Raw genomic sequence first — 18,941 nt, 5'->3', positions numbered from 1 at the left:
GGTGGCCTTGGGGGTGGGGGAGTGGCAGGGGAGGAGCAGAGGTGACTGAGCGGCGAGTTTTTACATCTTTATTATTATTATTATTTTCATCATCATCATTATTAATAATATTAATATTATTACCGAAGTATTTCACGTCCAGAGCTAAGACAAGACTACAAACACAACACATAGAAAATTAATAAAATAGAACTTTGTTTTCTTCTGAGGCTCCTCTTCTTACTTCTAGGTAGTATGTGCTCCTTCCAGTGGCTTTAGGGAGGGGGTGGGAGAGAGGTCTGGGGTCAGGGAGTCTTCGAGGCCCCTGCTGAGGGGACTGCGAATCTACCATTGAACCGTGCACGGGGGACATGGACGAAATGAGACGCGACACGGACAAGAGCATTTTGCTCTGCTTCCAGGAAACATCAAGTGAATCCGGTCCTCAGTTCTCATAGGGGAGCCTGATGGGGCTGAAGCGATCCCGCAGGGATGGAGGGGGCGCTCGGGGTGCTGGGTGGGCTCAGGCGGCAAGGCCTCCCAGCACCCAGGGAGAGCTCTGCGGGTGGGGGCGTCCAGGAGAGCGCTGGGCCCCGCCTGTCGCGTGCTAGAGAGCAGGTCCCCCGGGCCCCCCGCCCGCAGAGCCTTCTCCGGGCTCTCCGACGCCCTCGGCTCCCCCACAGGCCGCTCCCTTCGCGTCCCCCCTCCCTTTCCGGCGCCTTCACTCGGCTGGCTTTTCTTCCTCCTCCTCGGCACTGAGCTGAGACGCGCTGAGCAGTTTGCTCTCCTTTTTCCACTTCATGCGCCGGTTCTGGAACCAGATCTTGATCTGCCTCTCGGTCAGGCACAGGGCGTGCGCGATCTCGATGCGCCGCCGCCGCGTCAGGTAGCGATTGTAGTGAAACTCCTTCTCCAGCTCTAGGGTCTGGTAGCGGGTGTAGGTCTGGCGGCCGCGCCGGCCACTGGGCCCAAAGGAGGAACCTGTTACGCAGAGAGAAGATGCTGAGGCCTGGGGTCACCAGGGCCAGAACCCCCTCCCCCACTCGACCCTCAAACATGGACTCTAGCCTGTCCCGGGATGCCCTGCACTCTTCGAGTTCCCTGCTTCCCCCCCTCCCCCAACTTCCTCACTCCTCCAGCGCCCCCTCCAGATTCCCTCCGGGTCTCCCAGGCCTGTGCCTCTGGTCTAGGCTCTTGGTGGGGGATGGGAGGCGAGTTTAAAATCCCACCTGAGCCAAGGGGGAGGGGCTGGGTAAGTACTGGGCAGGTGTGTGTCTCTTCCTAGCCTTATCTTTTCTTTCCATCTATCTGACTCCCCCACCACCCTGTGATAGATTCCAGCCCTTAATCCGTAATGACGTGGATCGATCCATAGTCGGCATTAACGGCTCCTCACTTTCGTGTCCCGCTAATGGACATCAATTTGGGACTTAAGGCCGACAAATAATCCAACCTGAGACCCAGGCGCCTGCTTCTCCCTCTCTCCCCCTGGGCCAGCTGCCTCTCCCTTTCTTCCCCTTATTCTCCCTCCCTCCTTCCTCTGACTACCACCCCTTTCCTGGTGCCTCCTCTTTCCCCAGCCCCGAACCCCCAGGGAAACACAGTCCCGGACGGACTCAACTCTCCCTCTCGCCAGCGTCACGCCGCCCCCCTTCCCGTGACGCACTCCGTTTTTAATGGAACCGTCTTCGGGTGGGGGATCCGACCCGGGCTGGGGGGGGGGCCGCAGGGGGGGGGCGGGTGGAGAAGCCACGCCAGTGGCTGCGGCCCCTGCCCCCTCCCCTGCCCCGGCATCGGGCTTTGGCGCGCCGCTCCCGGAGAGCCCACTCGCTCCCCCTGGCTCCCAGTGCAGCTGGGACTTTGCAAACTTTGTAACTCCTGAGGGCGAGAGGACAGAGCGGGAGACCTCGGGCGGGCGCCCAGTCTTCCCTGAGCTCCTAACGGAGATGCCCACCCGGCACCCCGGGGGAGGGAGGGGGCGCTACGTCTGTCCCCGGGGGTGGGGGCCCGCGGGGGTCGGGGCGGCCGCGGGAGGGCTCACTCACTGTTGCACGAATTCATCCGCTGCATCCACGGGTAGACGGGAGTGGAGCACTTCTGCTCTTCGGCCTCGCCGAACACGCTCTTGTCCTGCGCACAGTCGGACTTCCGCGGCTCAGGGTGGAACCGGGGCGGCTCTTCGGCGCCCGAGAGCGCGCAGGCCGACTCCTTCTCGCGGTAGAAGGCCGGCGCCGGCCCGTAGTCGCAGGGCGCCGCTCGGCCGTAGCCGCCGCCAGCAGGCGGGTAATAGGAGGAAGCCGCAAAGCCCTTGTCCTGGCCGGGCCCGGGCCCGTAGGGCGCGGGGTAGTGCCTCAGCGGGTCCGCATAGCCCGACGAGTAGAGCGGCAGCTGGCCCAGGAAGGACTCCTGCCCGCTGGCCAGAGTGACGGGGAAGGTGGAGTTCACGAAATAGGAACTCATTGGGAGGGGAGGCGCGCTCGGCCGCTGCTGCTCCGCCGGGTTTATGATTTGTTGTGTTTTATAGTCCGAGCGCCGCGCCTATTAGTAGTATATCTGAGATTGGGTTTTAGCTGAGGGGGGATGGCGAGGTGCCAGTGAGGGCCAGAAGGAAATACAACCATCTGATCCAACACTGACCAATGGCAGAGGCAGGAATTGTCAAATAGCACCCAGGAGGAGCGCAGCCCGCGCGAGGGACCCGCGCACAAACCTATCAACCTTTTTTTTTCCCTCCTTCTTCTCCTTCTCCTTTCTCTCTCTCTCTCTCTCCCCGACAACACAACGCGTCCTGTTCCACCTACGCAGGATCTGCGAAAGAGGCGTCTGTGCCTTTGAGGGAGGAGGGAGCGTTTGGATTGAGACCACCCCATCCCCCAGTGATTAAATAAATATATCCCTCCCCTCCCCACGCAGGATAGGAAAAAGTTAATTGTGTTTTCAGAAAAGTTAACCCCTGCGTTGCTTGAGCCCCATTCCCTCAAGGGAAGGGTGCGTAAATGTCCCTGTCCGTGTGGTGAGGTGAGAACTAAAGGAAAAAGGGTTGTGTCTAGGGTTTTGTGTGGGTAGACCAGGAGCAGGGTTCACTATTTAGCATCATTTTCAGAAGGAGAGGCGAAGAAGAAGAAACTCTCCCCTCCCCAGGTTTTGAAAACTGGTTTTTCCTATTTCTCAGGTCTACCCTGCCTCCTCCAAGCCTGGGTTTATTATTCCTGCTGCTTCTCAGCTCTTATGGTCTGAAGGGCAGGCCAGAGCCTGCTGCCCAGAGGACCCAGCAGGCTGGGAAATGGGAGGAGGGTTTGAGCCCAAGCTTCCCCCTCTGGCTCTGTGGCCAGGTTAGGCTAGGCTAGGAGCTTCCTGGAAGGCTCTTGCTGCCCAAGACATCCTGCCTGATTTGAGCAAGTGCTGCTTGCTCTTTGGCACAGGAAGGGGCACCCGGGAAAGGGACTCACCTTCTCTTCGCTTGCGCAGTAGGGAGAGGAGGAGTGAGGGGCGTTGCCCAGCCTAGGTTGTCTGATCCCTATCCTGCCTGTAACCCTCACTCCATCCCCACCCTCTACCCCCCAAATTATTAGAATATCCTGGGCTACAGAGTCTCAGGAATCAAAGATGTCTCAGGACGTCTGGGCCCAGGGAAGAAATTGTTCTTCCTCCAATTCCGGGTCCTCAAAACCTCCTGATATTTGAGGCAATCAAAGACAACCGGAAAGAGAGGGGCCCTTGCTCCTTTTCCAGGTCTCTCCAGAAGCTGGCAGTTCTTTTTAAAATTAATTCTTTCCCAAGACTTGGTTTGGATTTAGTTTTCTAAGGAGGGAGAGGTGTCTGCATCCTCCTGGGGACCCAGCAGGCAGCTTACAACTATCAGCCCGAATCCCCTCTCCAGATGCTCACCACCCTCCTGTCTGTCTCTCAGCATCTCTCCAGTCCCTCCCACACCTCATATTTGTATCACCAGCTTTGCTGCTGCACAAGCTTGGGTGTGAGAAAGAGTGCTCATTTCCATTCATTTTTCTCTCTCTCTCTCTCTCATCTAAGGAAAATGAGCACTGAAGCCAGGCTGGAAGACTGAACCACAATGTGTTTTCAACATTCTAACTAGGCACGTGGAGGCCAGGCAGTAAAGGGTGATAACCTTCAGACCTGGGTTCTGGAATGAGCCAGGATGCGTGACAAAATCTGATGATAAAGGGGCCAGGCTGACTCTCCTCTGCCTTGTTCTTTGGGCTCCTTTTTGTGGGCCAGATTTGTCCACTGCAGATGGCACAAGACACTAGGGAAAGTGGTAGAGGGCTGAGGTTGGCGACCAAGGGCAGGAACGTGGTTGGCTGCAAAGTGGCCTACAAGGCTCCCTGAATTCAGGACAACTTCTAGGCTATACCCTCACAGCCGAGTGGTGATCCCTGCACGTCCCACCAACCACTTCCTAGCCAAACTCTAGGGGGAGGTTTATCAAGATTTAAGAAAACTCAAGCCTGCTAATGATGAAGAATCCTACGTGCCCCAGTCTAGCAGTGATTGGGCCCACTCCTAGAGAGGAATAGGGAACATTTGGTCTGGGGGAGCAAGGTCAGGAGAGTGTCTGTATGCACCATCCCTCCTCCCTGCCACTGAGGCTGGGCCTTGGGCCACATCCGTTCTGCCTCCTCCCTGGCCACAGTGTCCCCTTCCTAGAACTGGACGGTGTGGGCTTTGCTGTAGAGTCTGGACTAAGTAGGATGCCATAAGGCAGGGAGACTTCCCTGTGATAGAAGTACGAAAATAACTGCCTTATCCTTAAAGTCACGGCCCCAAATTAACCTCACCTCTGCAGGTTGCCTGTCATGAGATGGAGCCGCAAAGGCAGGGCCTGGGCGCCTGGAGTCCGGCATGAAAGGAAATAGCGCCTCATCGCTCTTATCTAAGCCCAGAGGTATTTATGAGCGTTTATTCGTCTGATCCGTTTGTTTGGGAGAAAGAGCAGACGGGTAGGGCCTGGCCAGAGGCCGCCTGGTTTCTGGAGCCAGATCTCTACGAATTTGTCTGTGGTTCGGTCCACCATCGTCTGTCTGTCTCCAAGGGAGAATATGTAAATACCCAGCAGGCACAGCTGTCTGCCAGTCTGGGGTGTCTCTCCCAGCCTCACTGAGGAAGTGTGTATAGAGAGAGGTGGATAGAAATGTGTACCAAGTATTGAGGACACAACAGAAGGATTGCAGAGAAACCCCACAGGCAGAATTTATAATTGTAATTTTCTGTGCTGTGAATCTGAGCTCCCGTGGACGCGCACGCATTTTCATCTCCCAGGGAAATGTCCAAGTTGTGTTCAGCTCGTGAGCAAAATTCTCCTGTACTGGTAACCTCAGGGAGGGGTTTTTGCCGGGATGTGTATGGAGGTAAGGGGGGATTGAGACACTGTCCAGGCTTCCCATTTCCTCTCAGCTACAAAGCTCCCCCCACCTCCAGCTCATTGGGTTGTGAGCATCTTGCCCCAACCCACTCCCAACTCCGGCTGGGGTGGAGCAAATTAAGACATCTCAACCCAATTCTTCCCCTAGACTGTGTGATGCTCTGAATTTGGGGAACATAAATGTTCCCAGAGGGAGTTCTCAACCTTTGGGAGCTGTTTACAAGGGATATTGCCTTAAAATTGGCCCGTCCGGCACGCGGTACAAAGACCTCATTTCCATTATGCAAATGAACATCCTCTTCTCTGATATGGGGGGGTGGGGTGGGATTGGCGGTGACGCTGGGCTCCCTCCCCTTTCTCCCTAACCAGGTCCATCGGCACCCTAAGAGCCAAAGTGTTTCAACCCCCTGTACAGGCCGCCTTCCCTCCCTACCTGTCCTCCGGACTGCCCCCAAGAAAGAGGGGCCCAAGACTTTCCAGCGGCTGCCCGGGGGCCTCCGCACTGGGCCGGGCCTTCTGGCCACCGAAAGTCACTCTTGCTGCCGGAAAGCTGAAAGGAGGCTCCTGTGGTGCAGACACTTGAGGCGCCATCGACCCGGGGAGCGCAGCCGCGGGGTTTGCCCCCCAGCACCGCCGGGCCCCCTCGACCTCGCCGCTCCTCCAGCTCTGGGCCAGACCCTAGTAACACCTCGGCCTGCCTGGCACCGCAGGCAATTTCCTGGAGCCTCCGCCCAGGAACTGGGGCCACAGCACCTTGAAAGGAGCAGCCAGGGTTTCCTCCTGCGGCTTGAAAGCCCGAGCTAATCAGTAACCCGTGAGACAGGGGCCAATATTCAAACGCGGCAGCAGAGGAGCGTACCCCTGCCCTCGCCACCCCCTTCTGGGAAAGCGATCGGGTTAAGCGGGTGTGAGGGGTCCGGCAGGAACGGAAATCACAGTGGTTTGGTTCCTTAATGGTTGATCCCCACTCCCACTCCCAATTTTTTCCTAAAGCATATTTGTGTCGATTTCGCTTGAAACGATCGAGAATGGGGGAGGGGACCCACATTCACTTGCAGACACCAACAGTTTCCAGAAAATTTCGGCTCAATTCCTTCACCACGGACTCACCGGCCAAGCAACTGGCAAGACCCACCAGCCAACCCGGAGAACACAGACCCGGGTTTGTCTTTTGACAGCCGAGTGGAACTGCGGGGGCCGGCGCCTCCCCTGCTGGCCCCCTCCCTTGGCCGAAAAGAAAACCAAATAAACCTTGAACAGCCTTGGCCTCGAATCTCCCAAGCCGCCCGGATGATCCCCTCTCGAGCCTTGGAGGGGTAGGAGGGTGAGGGCTCGCGACTCTGATCCCCCAACCCTTTGGTTCAGGGCCCCCTGCCCGCGGGATGCAGTATTAGTCCTTTTTAAATATGACCTAGAAAAAGCCGTGTTCTCAGCCAGCCGCTGGGTTTGGAGCTGGGATGGGGCGGGCGAGGGGAGGGCACACTTGTTCTCTAATCCACACGCGGACGGGCGGGTACCATGGTCCAGCGGAAAGCGACAATCTGGGCCGACGTCCCCCAAAACCCGCCGAACCTGAGCAGCGGGGGCTCCAGGCGTCGGGCACGGTTCAGGCGGTGTCGCCGGGCTTGCGGCGCCGAAGCCGCATGTCTCCGAACGGACGGTAGATGGCAGCAAACCGCATAATTTGGGTCAGAGCAAACTGTCTAAGGGGTGATTTATACCTCGCCAAGACTACAGGAGAAAAAGACCTTTAGTCTGGATGGGTTTGGGGAAATCTTCCTTTGAGAATAGGCCCCGAGTGCCGTGGGTGCTGACCGAGGACTTCTCTCCCGGCGCAGCCCAGGGGTCCCTGCAGGCACCCAGTCCGGGCCTGCTTCCTGGGCATCTACCTGTGCCTCCAGGGGCCCCCTTCCAGCGCCACAAGTGGCCTGCATCCCTCTCTTCCCAGCCCAGGCTCGAGAGGGCCAATATCCCCTTACCCACCCCCATCGCCAGCAATTCCTGGGCCACCACAGGCCCGAGGCTGAACGCTCTGCATCTGGTCTTCAAAAAGAGAAAAGCAATCACCTATTTGTGCAAACCAAACTAAATCGCAGTCTCTCCTGCCCTCCATGCCCAAAGCTGCTTATCTCTCTGCTGGCAGCTTCCCCCAGAAGCCCTCTCACTTGGTTTTTAGGTTCTGACCAGCTTCCCCCTTCTTCCACCCCACCAGCTACTTTAGGAATTTCAGTCTCCCGCCCAATGCTTCTTCTCCCCCCTCCTCACCCCCAGGAGGCCTGGCTGGAGAATGAAATCAGGCGCCGGAGGGACAGGACTAGCTGTCTGAGCTCAGTGCCAGGCAGCTCTCCAGTCCAGACACCATCAGTTTCCCTAATTGGGTTTTCTTTTTATTTTCTTCTTCTCTCCCTTTGTCCCCCCCCCTCTCTCTCTCTCTCTTTTTTGTTTTTGTTTTTGTTTACAAGCTTAAAACACAACAACATGCTCAACAGCTTCTCCACAATCAACACGTTTGGATCCAGGAAAGTTTGAAATGTTCCCACTTCAGACACACACACATGGCAATTTTCTCCACCGAAATCCACACGCCCATACCAATAAAACACAAGTAATAGAATCAATATTGCACGGAAACCAACACGCTGTAACCTACCGCATTAAAAAACCACAAAACTGTCTCCCTTCAGAGCGAGGCTCCCTCCTGCGGGAGTGGCGAGAGACCTGGGCATGCTCGGGCTGGCTTCCTGGGGGGAGGGGGGTCTCCCTCGATTTGGGTGCCCTTTAATTTCAGAAACGTCTCCCGAAGGGAGATAATGAGCATTTCTCTGTGAATTGTTCTTTCTCTGTCCCTCTAGCCGCTGCCTCCGCGCCCTCGCGGGCCTCTGCGGAGATTCCAGGCCCTCCAGAGACCAGGACGTCCCTCAGCGCCACCGCCCCTTGTGCCAGTGCTTCCGGGAAAGCGCCGACACCCACACCGGGCAAGAGAAGTGCGCCGGGGCAACTGGGGGAGGCCGGAACAAGGGAGGGATGGGGGGAGGGGGAGGGGGCGCACACCCACCGGGGCCGTAGCAACCGGCTTCTGGGGCGCCCCGCAGCGCAGACACCCCTGTCCTCTCTTTCGCAGCCCCCTCGCTTGAGCCTCTTCTCCCAGCTTAAAAAGGCGACTTAGAGCTCGCCTCCGTGGCCCCTTTCGGTTCCTCCTCCTGTCTTCCTTGCCCTGGCTCCCCCTCCAGGAAGCAGCCACCTCTCTCTCTCTCTCTCTTTCTCTCGGCCACCGAATTTCCTGAGAAGCCTCTCCCTGCAGTGCCCAGAGGTGGGGTTCAGCCCCGTCTTGGGGTGGGGGGAGAGGGAGACAAACCTAAGCCCCACCCCCTACAAAATCGGTGCAAAAGAATAAGAAGAGAATTGTAGAATCTCCCTTACCTTTGTAGACCCTGGGATCTCTTTCCTCCGATTGAAAGAGGTGAGGAGGAAGGGGGGAAAAGCGTTCTGTTTCGCCTTCATCTTCCAGATAATATTGTCCCAACCTGAGAGCCGTCGCTTCCCCTTCTCTGACTTGGGAGAGAGGGTGTTTCGCTTTTCTGATATTTGCATAGAAAATGGAGTAAGTTCTGGCTTTGAAAAATGGTATCAGGCTGCAGTCCTGGGCAGATTGTCCATTTACCCTCCATGATGACTAAAATCCCAGATCAGCAAGCAAATCAACTTAGAAATTAAAATTATTTTTGGTTCTCTCTTTTGTGTAATTCCCACCCCTCCTTCTCTCTCTCTCTCTCTCTCCTTTCCTCTCCCTCTCCCTCTCTCTTCCTCTCTCTCTTTTGCTTTATCGAGCTGATACTGAAGTATAAAAATATCAAGAGGCTGGAGCCCTGAAGGACGACAGTGCTCCGACCTAGGTGTGGTGTCCAAAAGAATGCTGCATTATAACCACCAGGGAAATGATAAAAAGTTCATGTTCACGATCGCCCGGCCACATGACCGGCGCCGGCCAATCGCTGGATTCAACCACTCATAAACTTCTATCACAAAGTTGTAAATTTTCATAAAACAACAAGGAATTTATTGCATTTCTTCATGGCTGCTCCACCAGCAACCCTTTTCTCGGTCGCCATCTTCTTTTCTTCTCCTTCTCGCTATTTGGGGAAACCCCAATCTGAGAAGGGGTGAGATTTGGGGTGCAGGGAATCAGGCGGAGGAGCCACAATGGTCCATCTGGGAAGGGGATTCTTTCCAGAACCTCCCTATTCTCGCAGGAACTCTGGCCCCCTCTTCTAGTAAGAATTCACCCCAAATCCTCCACACAGGGGCCATTCTAAGGTAGTTTTGGGGTGAGTCGGGAGTAACAGCGGGTATCCAAAATTGCCACTTGCATCAGGGCAAAATGAAGGCTTCAGTGCCCCCTGAATGCCCCCCTTGTTTCCAGCCCTCTAGATGGCGGGACCCCCACCTGTGAGGCTTGTAGCATTGCGGGTGTGGGGGCCCTACATCCCCTAGGGCCTAGTTTTTGCCTGGGGAAGAAAGGCGGCCCTGAGAGAGGCCAAGGTGGACAATCTAGCTACCAGATTCTCGCCTCTGCACCCCAGAAATTGGAAGAGGGTGAGGCCAGATCCCTGCCTCTCCCACCCAAATGCCCACATGCCCAGGTTCCCAGTGACAGCTCCATGTGCTCTCCTGGGGGTTCTGCGGTCATTAATGGGAGAAACTGCAGGTTCAGGGGACTTTTACTTACAAATTCAAATTAAAGAGATTCTCCTAAAACGCGCTTCCATTCCAACCTGCTTCCCCCTTTCTGTCCCCAAACCTGTTCTTTGCATTTAAATAATCCAAGGTTTATAATCGAATAAATTCTAAAAATCAGCTCCACAGGTCTAGGTGCGTAGGGGCCATCCTCCAGGTTTATGTTCCTCAATCAAGGGGTGTTTCGGAGGGGGAAAAAAAAAAAACCCGACCACCACCACCACCATCAAACAAAATTCACCCCGTGTTTCCCAGTTTCCCTGAAATACTCCTGTATTTTGAATTGAGCTACCAGCGCCTAAATGCAGGAAACGAAATACCATCCCCCCAAAATTGTTTTCTCTCTTTTCTCTCTGTCTCTGTATTCCGGAGAAGATTCCAGGTCGCCGGCAGCGCGGACCGCGGGCAGCAACGCGCGGAGGAAGCCCGCGGAGCTCCGGCGGCCCGCGGCTGGGCTCAGAGCGGCCGGGATGCGGCCACACTAGCCGGGTAAACTTGCACCGCTCAGGCTCCCGTTCTCATGGGTCATCCACTCCTCCCTCCACCCATTTAAAAATTCTATTTGGATCGCTTTGTTAATTTAGAATGAGATAAATGAAAGTAAAATAAGTTGAAATAAAATAACCGAATAGGTCTTGCGGAAAATGCTTGCCGAGGGGGCGGAAGCCCGGGCGCGCCCTGGTGTTGGAGGCCTCTTTGGGCTGGCGGGGGCGTCTGCTCGGCGGCCTGGCTTCTGCCCAACGCCGCCCAAGAAGCGGGAGTGGATTTGGGTGGTCACCTTCCCTTTCCTTCCCCTCTTCCGTCGCGTGGGGCCCAACACTTCGGATTTCAGCTCTGTATTTGTGCCCCAGCTCGGCCACCAAGCCGCAGCCTGGTTTGAAGGCCTGGATGAGGCAGTTTGCGGAAGGGTGCGGGTTTTGTTTTGTGAACGGGTGTGACTGAGCGTGTGGGCTCATGGATGTGTTTACTTGGGGGCAAATGTGAATCTGTGTTTATAAGCCAATGTGTGAATGCGCATTGGTATGTATCAATGTCGCTGTAAGTGTGAATGTGTGTTTACTTGTGAGTGTGTGTGAACGCAGTGTTCCAGGGTAGAGTTGGGATGTGTGAATGCCCGTATGTTTATTTATGGACATATGAATATGGGGTGTTTAGTTGTGACTGTAGGTGACAATGTATAGATTTACTTATGTGTGACGTCAGCCTGTAAATATGTGTGATTTGTGCATTTGGGTATGTCAGTGTGTGTAAAAGAATGTAAAGGGAGGTGCGTGTGTCCTATCGGGGTTCACTTGTTGACAGCCCCCAGAGCCAGGAGCACCAGGAAAAAGAGCAGACCCCAGCACAGAAAGAAATGACTAGCAGCAGAAGTTGGAGCCAAGGGGCTCAGGGATGCATGGCTCACCCTGACCCCCCACCCTCAGCTTTAGGGAAACACAGAAAATAGGTCATCTGTTCGTTTTTAAATTGTGTTTTATTTCTCCATCCTTCAGGTACACATACAATGTAAAGAGGCTCACAGGGGCTAGCGGGAGCAAGGAGCAGGCCAGGTGCACAGAGGCGACACTTGAGCTAGTCGGTGGGTCCATGGGGCTCCCTAAGGCCCCTTCAGTCCGCTACTGGGAAGGAGGGGGGGCTCAGGAGGACAGGGAACCACACACGTTAGTCCAGACCCACAGACCACAAAGACAGCATCAAAGAAAGGGGCTTACAAAACAGCAAGATTTTACAAAGACCTTACAGTAGCGACATAGAAAAGGGGAGGCAGAAAAGCTACAGAACAGGTAGGTGATTTTCTTCCCATATCGTACAAAACAAACCCGCCGGACTTTTCTGTAGGTAGTATTCTTTTTCAGTGTTAAGAAACCAAAATTTCACGTCTCTCCTTAAAAAAATTTTTAAACTGCTTTCCACTACTTAAATAGTTTTCCCCCTCCCTATTTAATTTGAGTTTCCTGGTTCAGTTCTCAGAGCTGGGCTTCCCCCTCTCTCCCTTTCTGGCTCTCTTCCTCTGCCCTTTCTCCGGCTCTCACTCTTCCTCGTCCTCCTCCACCTCGGCCTTGTCCTGGCCTGTGGCCCCAGGGCCCGCGGTCTTGTTCTCCTTTTTCCATTTCATGCGCCGGTTCTGGAACCAGATCTTGATCTGTCTTTCCGTGAGGCAGAGCGCGTGCGCGATCTCGATGCGCCGCCGCCGCGTCAGGTAGCGGTTGTAGTGAAACTCCTTCTCCAGCTCCAGCGTCTGGTAGCGGGTGTAGGTCTGGCGGCCTCGCTTTCGGTCAGTCCCTGCGCACAGTATTTAAAGGAGAATAATGAGTGCGTGTGGGAAAAGCCACGAGAGTGCCCATCTCCCTCTCAGACCCTTAGGTTTGGGGTCAGTGGGTGGAAGAGCCCATTTCCCCTCTAAACCAAATTCTTACTTTCCATACCCCAGCGTGTGCCTTCCCTCTTCCCTCAACGTTCCTAGAGGCCTCCTGAGGCAAACGTCCCCATTTGCCACCCAGAAAGTCTTCCAGCCTAGGGCTTCTGAACCCAAGATTTAACCGGCTGGCTTTTGAAGGCCCTGCACCCGAGGGGTGTATGTGGTATAGAAGGAAGGTTAATCCTCCCATCACCCCTGAGACCAGGCACCCTAAGACTCCCCTTTTGGATACGACTCTGATGGTCTTTAGGGTAAGAGGCAATGGAAACCATGCAAGTGGAGTGGGGCTCTAGGCCTGGCTTGAGTGCTTTTCCCAAAAAGAAAAGGAAACAAAGGAAGCTCAGAGACCCAGTCTCTCTCTCTCTCTCTCTCTCTCTCTCTCTCTCTCTCTCTCACACACACACACACACACACACACACACACACACACACACGCAGAGCCTGTTGTGGAATGAGGAGGAGGTGAGAATTTGCAGATTTCCTGGGAGCCTGGAGTTGGCCTGACAGCAGGGGCCCTCTGATGACTTTTTCCAGTGAGTGGCTCAGGTTCAGACAGGGCCAGGCTGTCCTGCCTGCCCACCTGCCCAGACAACCCAGTTTTCCAAATCAATCTTTGGGCCTCCAGGAAGGCACAGGGGAAACAGCAGCCTGGCTTGGGGTGGAACATGAAGTATCTGGGAAGTGGCGACTGAAGGGCAGAGGAGAGCTTTCCAGGTTAGGCCGAAACCCTAAGGAGCCTTGGGGGAGGTTGTACTGGGGGAGCTGCTGGTGCCAGCCCTCCTGGGAAGTAGACATGGGAGGAGAGCCTAGGGGCCCTAATTTCAAGTCAGATAAAAGCCAAGCTGAAATGTTTACGAGCAGAAAAATTGGGGCTTTGATAAACCAACTGGAAAGGCAGTTGAATTATGGAGCAGGTAATGGGGACCGTGACCACCAATACTGATGGTGTAAGAGCTGGGCCTCTTCTGACTGGACTGGGGAGCCTCTGACCACAAGTCTTGGGCCTTCTGAACCTTGGAGTTGGCCCCTGAATTCAGGGCAGCACGAAGAAAGATGTCTGGTTCTGGCTAGTCAGGAGACCCCACAGAGCCCGGGTCCCTTGGGGCTCCTGCAGCAGCTGGCTCAGTGGCCTGCACTCTCTAACTCGTGATCTGGCTCCATGCAGTCCTAGTCCCTCCCCAAAGAGGACATTCACCCTTCTGGAACGATACCTGCAAACTTGCTGGCCAGTTCTCCAGGGGGTACTTAGGCTCCCTAGGAAGGGCACCTGAGGAAGCCTGCTGTACTCCTATGAGGCTTCTGACCCTTTCTCTAGTTCTGCTTCCCCCTTCCCAAGTTCACTGGGGGGTCAGGAGCCTCATCTCTCTTGGCCTCAACCCCCCTCTCTCCACCTGCCTCTCTGGCTCTGTGTCCCTGGCTGGATCTTCATCTCTTCTCATACCCCCTCCTCCCGCCAAGCCTCTAGAGCCCACCTCTAATTGTCCAGAAGGGAATAATGGGGGAGCGGGGTTGGCTGGGAAGGAAGGGGGAGGGGAGAATTGCTCTGCACTGCGGGCCCCCTCCCCCAGACCTCCAAGCTGGGGCTGGGGGACACACCCAGAGCTGAGATCCCCGGCGGGGGAAGGGAGAAGGGAGGGGGGAGACCCTAATGGCTATTCTCTGCAAACCCCAGCCTTCCTCCACAAGACAAACGGCCTCGTCTCCAGCCCGTGCCGGCGCGGCTGATAAATATTTAAAGCTAAAAGGCCGGGAGGAAAGGTGGGGGTCGGGCGGGGGGCTCGGAGCGCCACGGCGTCGGCGGAGAAAGATCCGCCGAGGGAGCAGAAGGAGCCTGAGAGCACCGAGCAAAAATGGGGGTGGGGTGGGGGTTGGGGTGGGGGCGGCGCGCCGGGTTGCGGCCGAGGGGCTGCCGCGTCCCCAGGGCCGACCTCCTACCGGGGGCACTCTGGACGCGGAAAGGAGCACTTGGCCGGGAAGGGGGCGCCTTCCGGGGAATGTGGCCGGGCCACTGCGGCTCGGGATGGCTCGGTGCGCGGCGTTACCTGAGCTTCGCATCCAGGGGTAGATCCGGAAGTTACTCTCGGCCGCCAAGTCCGAGTCCCTCTGCTCCTTGGCGCCCGCCGCCTTGGCGGAGTCGCCGGGACACACCCCGGAGAGGTTCTGCTCAAAGGGCGCGCAGTGCATGTTGAAGGAACTCGGCTCGAGCCCGTAGCCGGCCGCGTAGACGCCGGCTGCACTCTGGCCCGCCATGCCCCCCCCGCCGGGGTACAAGCCCTGCATCGAGGCGGCGAAGGAAGCGCCCGAACCCGCTCCATAGCCCGGGCGCTGGGGGTTGGAAGCAAACGCACAAGAAGTTTGTTCAGGGAAGGCTCCGGTAGCGAAAACCGAACTTGCGGCTGGATATTTAGAAAATAAAGCATTCGCATAATACAATGAACTCATAATTTGGCCGGATGATTTGTAGGCAGGGACGTTTTAGTGTCGGTTTTACGAGATTCCTTGATATATTACAGAATTAGAGTCCAGATTTACACCAAAAAGGACCCCCTTTTTCCTCTCCGGACCACGTGACCCCGCCCACGTGACGTCCCCTCCGCCAATGGCCGGGCGGCCTCCCCACGGCTCCCGGTAATGTGGAAAAAATTGTGTGGCGTTGGATTTATAAAATATGATCAATAATGAATGGGAAAGCCAAGCCCTGTGGATTGGGGCTGGGGGCTCAAGGGCCGCTGTCGACCCCCTTGGGCTGGAGGCAGCTTGCAGGCGAGATTTGGGGAGGAAGGGATTGAGTAGAAGGGAAAATAAATAACCTCCGAGCGATCCGTGTTGTCACCCCCCCCCACCTCCCCAGCCGGTTACCCAACGAGAAACAAATGCAGGGATTGCCCGCAACTGGGTGGGTGGGGGCAGGTCAGGTCTTTATTAATCTGGGCCAATTTCGCCTGGCTGGGCCTTTGGGGGAACTTGGTCCGGTCCTCCCGAGGTGAGGAGCGGAGGTGAGCCTGGCCTCCTGGCTCTCTCTCGGCGCCCCCAGACATACAGGCAGGGATGCAGTGAGGCTTCGTGGGTGCTCCTACAGGCGCGGGATCCAGCCCACGGGCGTTGGATGCTGCGGTTTCTGGTGGCTTAAAAAAAAAAAAAAGTTTGAAAATAAAAAAGGAAGGGGGTGGGGTGGGTGGGAAGAGAAAGGAAGGGAGGAGGGCGGCCTGGGTATACTGCTCTCCTGGTTCCGGGAGGCGGATGCCTCAGTCGAGCGTGGCTGCCGGAGAAGCAGGGGCAGCGAAGGAAGGAAGGCGGCGAGCCACGACCTCGGAGCTGGGCGAAGGTGGCCAAGTCGTGGAGAGGGAGAGGCGGGGAAGAGCATCTCTCCTCTCCTCCTGCTCCCCCACCCACCCACCCACCCAATCCGGGAAAAATAAATATATAAGCTTGTTCAACGGCCCTGCACTCCAGTTTTATCCACCCCTCCACACACATGCACGTACAAACAGGAGAGGGCCCACAGAAACAAAGGGGGAGTTGGAGGGGGATACAGCCACCAGCCCGGGCGCATCTCTCCAGCGTGGCCTGGGCGCCTGGGTCTCGCGCCAGCAGCCTCGGAACGCGAAGGGAGGGGGTTTCTCTGGGCTCCCCTCCCCCGTTCCTCTCTCCTCCAATCAGGCGCAGCCGCCTCCCTCACCCCCTGCGCCTCTGGGCCAAGGGACTCGCACCACCTGCCTCCAGCCCCCGCCCCCTCCTCTGGGCTGCCTGGCCTGGCGGGCGCAGGAGCCCGGTGACCGGCTCCCCCCAGCTCTGCAAGGCGCCGGGGGCAAATGAGGAGCGCGGGCCGGGCCAGTCTCGGGTTCTCGCTTGTAAACTTTATTGTAACTCTTCCGCCCTTTTCAGGCGCAGACAACAGAACAAAGTATAGAGGAACAACAAAATATATAATTAGCCCTCCCACCCCCCAATAAAGCAATTCACGGATACAGGATACATTCTCTTCACAGTAAACCTAAGAACACTTTTAACAATTGCCCACAGCGCGCATGCTAACTAAAGTAACCTCTTTTGAGAAACACTTAAGACGAAATTGCCAAACCAAAGGGGGGGGGGGTTGGGAGGAAAAGAGAGAAGCAAGAGAGAAAGCCAGCGAGCTAGGGAGGGCAGCGGGGAGAGAGGGGTTGGGAGGGGGAAATGAGGACGGAGAGAGAGAGAGAAAGAGAGAGAGAAGAGAGAGAGAGAAGAGAGAGAAGGAGAGGGAGACAGAAAGAATTACGGCGTGAATAGGCAGTTTCATGTTGTTGGGAGAACTTAGCAGAAATCGGTACCTCGGTCATTACAAAGAAGCACGTTCAAAGGAAAAAAGACCATTGCACAAGGAGGCTTTTTACACGGGGCGGGGGCGTGGGGGGCTCAGCCAGGCCGCAGCCGCTCACCCTCGCAGGGCGAGGGAGTCCTTGCTTAAAATCCTTTTCTTTCCCCCCCTCCCCGGCCCCCAAGAGAAGGGAAGGAGATCCACGGTAGCTCACACACAGAAGCTATTACGAGATACTACCACTAGCGGGGACTGGCGCGGCGGGGGACGCTGCGGCGGGAGGCCGGGCTCCGGGCCCCGCTCGCGGGGCCAGAGCTCTCTCGGGCGGGGGCGGGCGACGGCCGTGGCGTGGTCGGGGGACCCACGGACGGAGGGCGCCGCGGCCCTGGCAGTCCCAGCTGGAGCCTACTTCTTGTCGCCCTTCTGCGCGTCGCCCTCGTCCGCCGCCTCCGGGGCCCGCTCCAGCTTCTGTTTCTCCAGCTCCTCCTGCTCGCATTTGCTGCTGGGGAACTTGTCTTTGTTGTTCTCTTTTTTCCACTTCATCCTCCGGTTCTGGAACCAGATTTTGACCTGTCTCTCTGTCAGTCCCAGCGCATGCGATACCTCGATCCGCCGCTTGCGAGTCAGATAGGGATTAAATAGGAACTCCTTCTCCAGCTCCAGGGTCTGGTAGCGGCTGTAGGTCTGTCGGCCTCGCCTGCGTCCGGCGGCTGCTGGGAAGGGGGGAAAAGGCGAGACGGGGGGGCGGGGGGGAGAGGGGAGGGGGCAGAGACGGAGAAGGTTGGAAGATTCGTGAACCAGCCTAAGAGACCAGTATAATAAGGGCAGGGGACCTTCTACCCCGTGCAGGGGCGGGGGCGCTGGGAGGCCGCGGTCAGCGGTCGCGGGGGGTGGTGGTGGTGGTGGTGGTGAGAGGGATCAGACACCACTGAATCTAAGGGAGCCAGAAGGGGGAAGCCCCCTCCTCTGGTAACCAGCACCAGAGAGTTGGGTGGGGGTGGTTCAAATCTATTAAAAGTGCCATAAACTTTAGAAGGAAGGATGTGAAGGAGGGGGGGGCAATAAGAATAAAAAAAGCCGGGATGAGGACGAATGGACCCACCTTGAAAAGCCCCCAGAGCCTCTGCCCCAGAAGAAAAGTTTCTTCAGGGTAATTAAACTATAAAGCAATTGAGAAGTGCAAAAGTTGAGCGCCCCCACTCCCACCACCCTCTCTCCACTACCCCCATAAAACAGTAAAAGGGGGAAAAAAGGATGAGAAGAAGAAAAGTAAGGCAGGGTGAGGGGTTTATGGATTCAGGAAATGTCGCTTAGCGACCCCCCTTCAAGGGAAACAAAAAAGAAAGGAAGGAAGGGAGGGAGGGAGGGAGGAAGGAAGGGGGGGGAGGGAGGGAAGAAGGAAGGAGGGAGGGAAGGAAGGAAAGAAGGAAGGAAGGAAAGGAGGAAGGAAGGGAGGAAGGAAAGGAGGAAGGAAGGGAGGAAGGGAGGAAGGAAGGAGGAAAGAAGTGGGAGGCCATCGGACCTGAGCAGGCACTTCTCCCAGGAGCTGGAGGAAATGCTCCGGGCCTGCCCGGCCCCCTGCCGGGCCTCGGGCCCTCTGGTCTCCCTTCCGCCCCCGGCCGGCCCCGACGCGAGCTCACCTTGCGGGCGCATCCAGGGGAAGAGCTGTGTGGGCGACGGGCTCTGCTCTGAACCCTCGGCCTCCTCGCCCAGGCCGCTGGCGGCCGCGAGCTTGCAGTCGGCGTACTGCACCAGGTCTGGATCCTGCGCACCAAACAGGCTCTGCCGCTGCAGCGGGTCGTAGCCGTAGAAGTTGCCCGGGTCCCCGTGGCACGCCACGGCGCACGGGTTCTGCTGGTAGGGAGCGGTGGACAGCGACGACGGCCCGTGGTAGAACTCCTGGATTTGCGACGGGTGCTGGAAGCTGCCGCCGCCGCTGGGACCGTACACCACGGTGGGTCGGCCGCCCAGGTCCTGGGCGAAGCCGCAGTCATAATAATTGGGGCGCAGGGACTCCCCGGTTTTGTATTTGGAGAACAGTGAGTTGACGAAATAAGAGCTCATTTTATTGAATTTTGAGGCGGCGGCGGCGGCGGCGGCTGTAGTTGGGGGCTGTTGGGGAGGGGGTG

At 56.8% G+C, this 18,941-nt stretch overlaps 4 protein-coding genes across 4 annotated transcripts in view; all 4 read right to left on the bottom strand.

Annotated features, from left to right (window-relative positions):
• HOXB3 (homeobox B3) overlaps positions 1-9,265 on the bottom strand; it is a 56,061-nt gene extending 46,796 nt beyond the window's left edge. The window contains exon 1 of the mRNA XM_078065618.1: positions 8,783-9,265. The gene's annotated coding sequence lies outside the window, so the exon portion shown is untranslated. The remainder of the gene's footprint in view (positions 1-8,782) is intronic.
• On the bottom strand, positions 55-8,784 carry HOXB6 (homeobox B6). The gene is made up of 2 exons (XM_036092820.2): positions 2,025-8,784; positions 55-960 (listed from the first exon to the last, which is right to left on the bottom strand). The coding sequence occupies exons 1-2, from the start codon at positions 2,437-2,439 to the stop codon at positions 701-703; spliced, it is 675 nt and encodes a 224-aa protein (XP_035948713.1). The 5' UTR covers positions 2,440-8,784; the 3' UTR covers positions 55-700.
• Positions 9,266-11,551: 2,286 nt separating the features above from the next.
• On the bottom strand, positions 11,552-15,142 carry HOXB7 (homeobox B7). Its single transcript, XM_036092821.2, has 2 exons — positions 14,558-15,142; positions 11,552-12,379 (listed from the first exon to the last, which is right to left on the bottom strand). Exons 1-2 carry the CDS (start codon positions 14,955-14,957, stop codon positions 12,126-12,128), a joined length of 654 nt encoding a protein of 217 aa, XP_035948714.1. The 5' UTR covers positions 14,958-15,142; the 3' UTR covers positions 11,552-12,125.
• Positions 15,143-16,352: 1,210 nt separating this feature from the next.
• HOXB8 (homeobox B8) lies at positions 16,353-18,941 on the bottom strand. The gene is made up of 2 exons (XM_036092819.2): positions 18,453-18,941; positions 16,353-17,522 (listed from the first exon to the last, which is right to left on the bottom strand). Exons 1-2 carry the CDS (start codon positions 18,874-18,876, stop codon positions 17,218-17,220), a joined length of 729 nt encoding a protein of 242 aa, XP_035948712.1. The 5' UTR covers positions 18,877-18,941; the 3' UTR covers positions 16,353-17,217.

Source organism: Halichoerus grypus, chromosome 2, assembly GCF_964656455.1.
Source record: "Halichoerus grypus chromosome 2, mHalGry1.hap1.1, whole genome shotgun sequence".
Taxonomy (NCBI): Eukaryota; Metazoa; Chordata; class Mammalia; order Carnivora; family Phocidae; genus Halichoerus; species Halichoerus grypus.
The sequence above is the reverse complement of the archived record's forward strand: the minus strand, read 5'-3'. Positions and strand labels throughout refer to the sequence as shown.

Bases quoted from the DNA above. Each gene is read 5' to 3' on its own strand.
- HOXB7 (XM_036092821.2), bottom strand. From the start codon at position 14,957: ATGAGTTCATTGTATTATGCGAATGCTTTATTTTCTAAATATCCAGCC. The intron at 12,380-14,557 runs GTAACGCCGCGC...TACTGTGCGCAG, and splicing joins CCCCTGGATGCGAAGCTCAG to GGACTGACCGAAAGCGAGGC.
- HOXB6 (XM_036092820.2), bottom strand. From the start codon at position 2,439: ATGAGTTCCTATTTCGTGAACTCCACCTTCCCCGTCACTCTGGCCAGC. The intron at 961-2,024 runs GTGAGTGAGCCC...TCTGCGTAACAG, and splicing joins GCGGATGAATTCGTGCAACA to GTTCCTCCTTTGGGCCCAGT.
- HOXB8 (XM_036092819.2), bottom strand. From the start codon at position 18,876: ATGAGCTCTTATTTCGTCAACTCACTGTTCTCCAAATACAAAACCGGG. The intron at 17,523-18,452 runs GTGAGCTCGCGT...CCTTCCCAGCAG, and splicing joins CCCCTGGATGCGCCCGCAAG to CCGCCGGACGCAGGCGAGGC.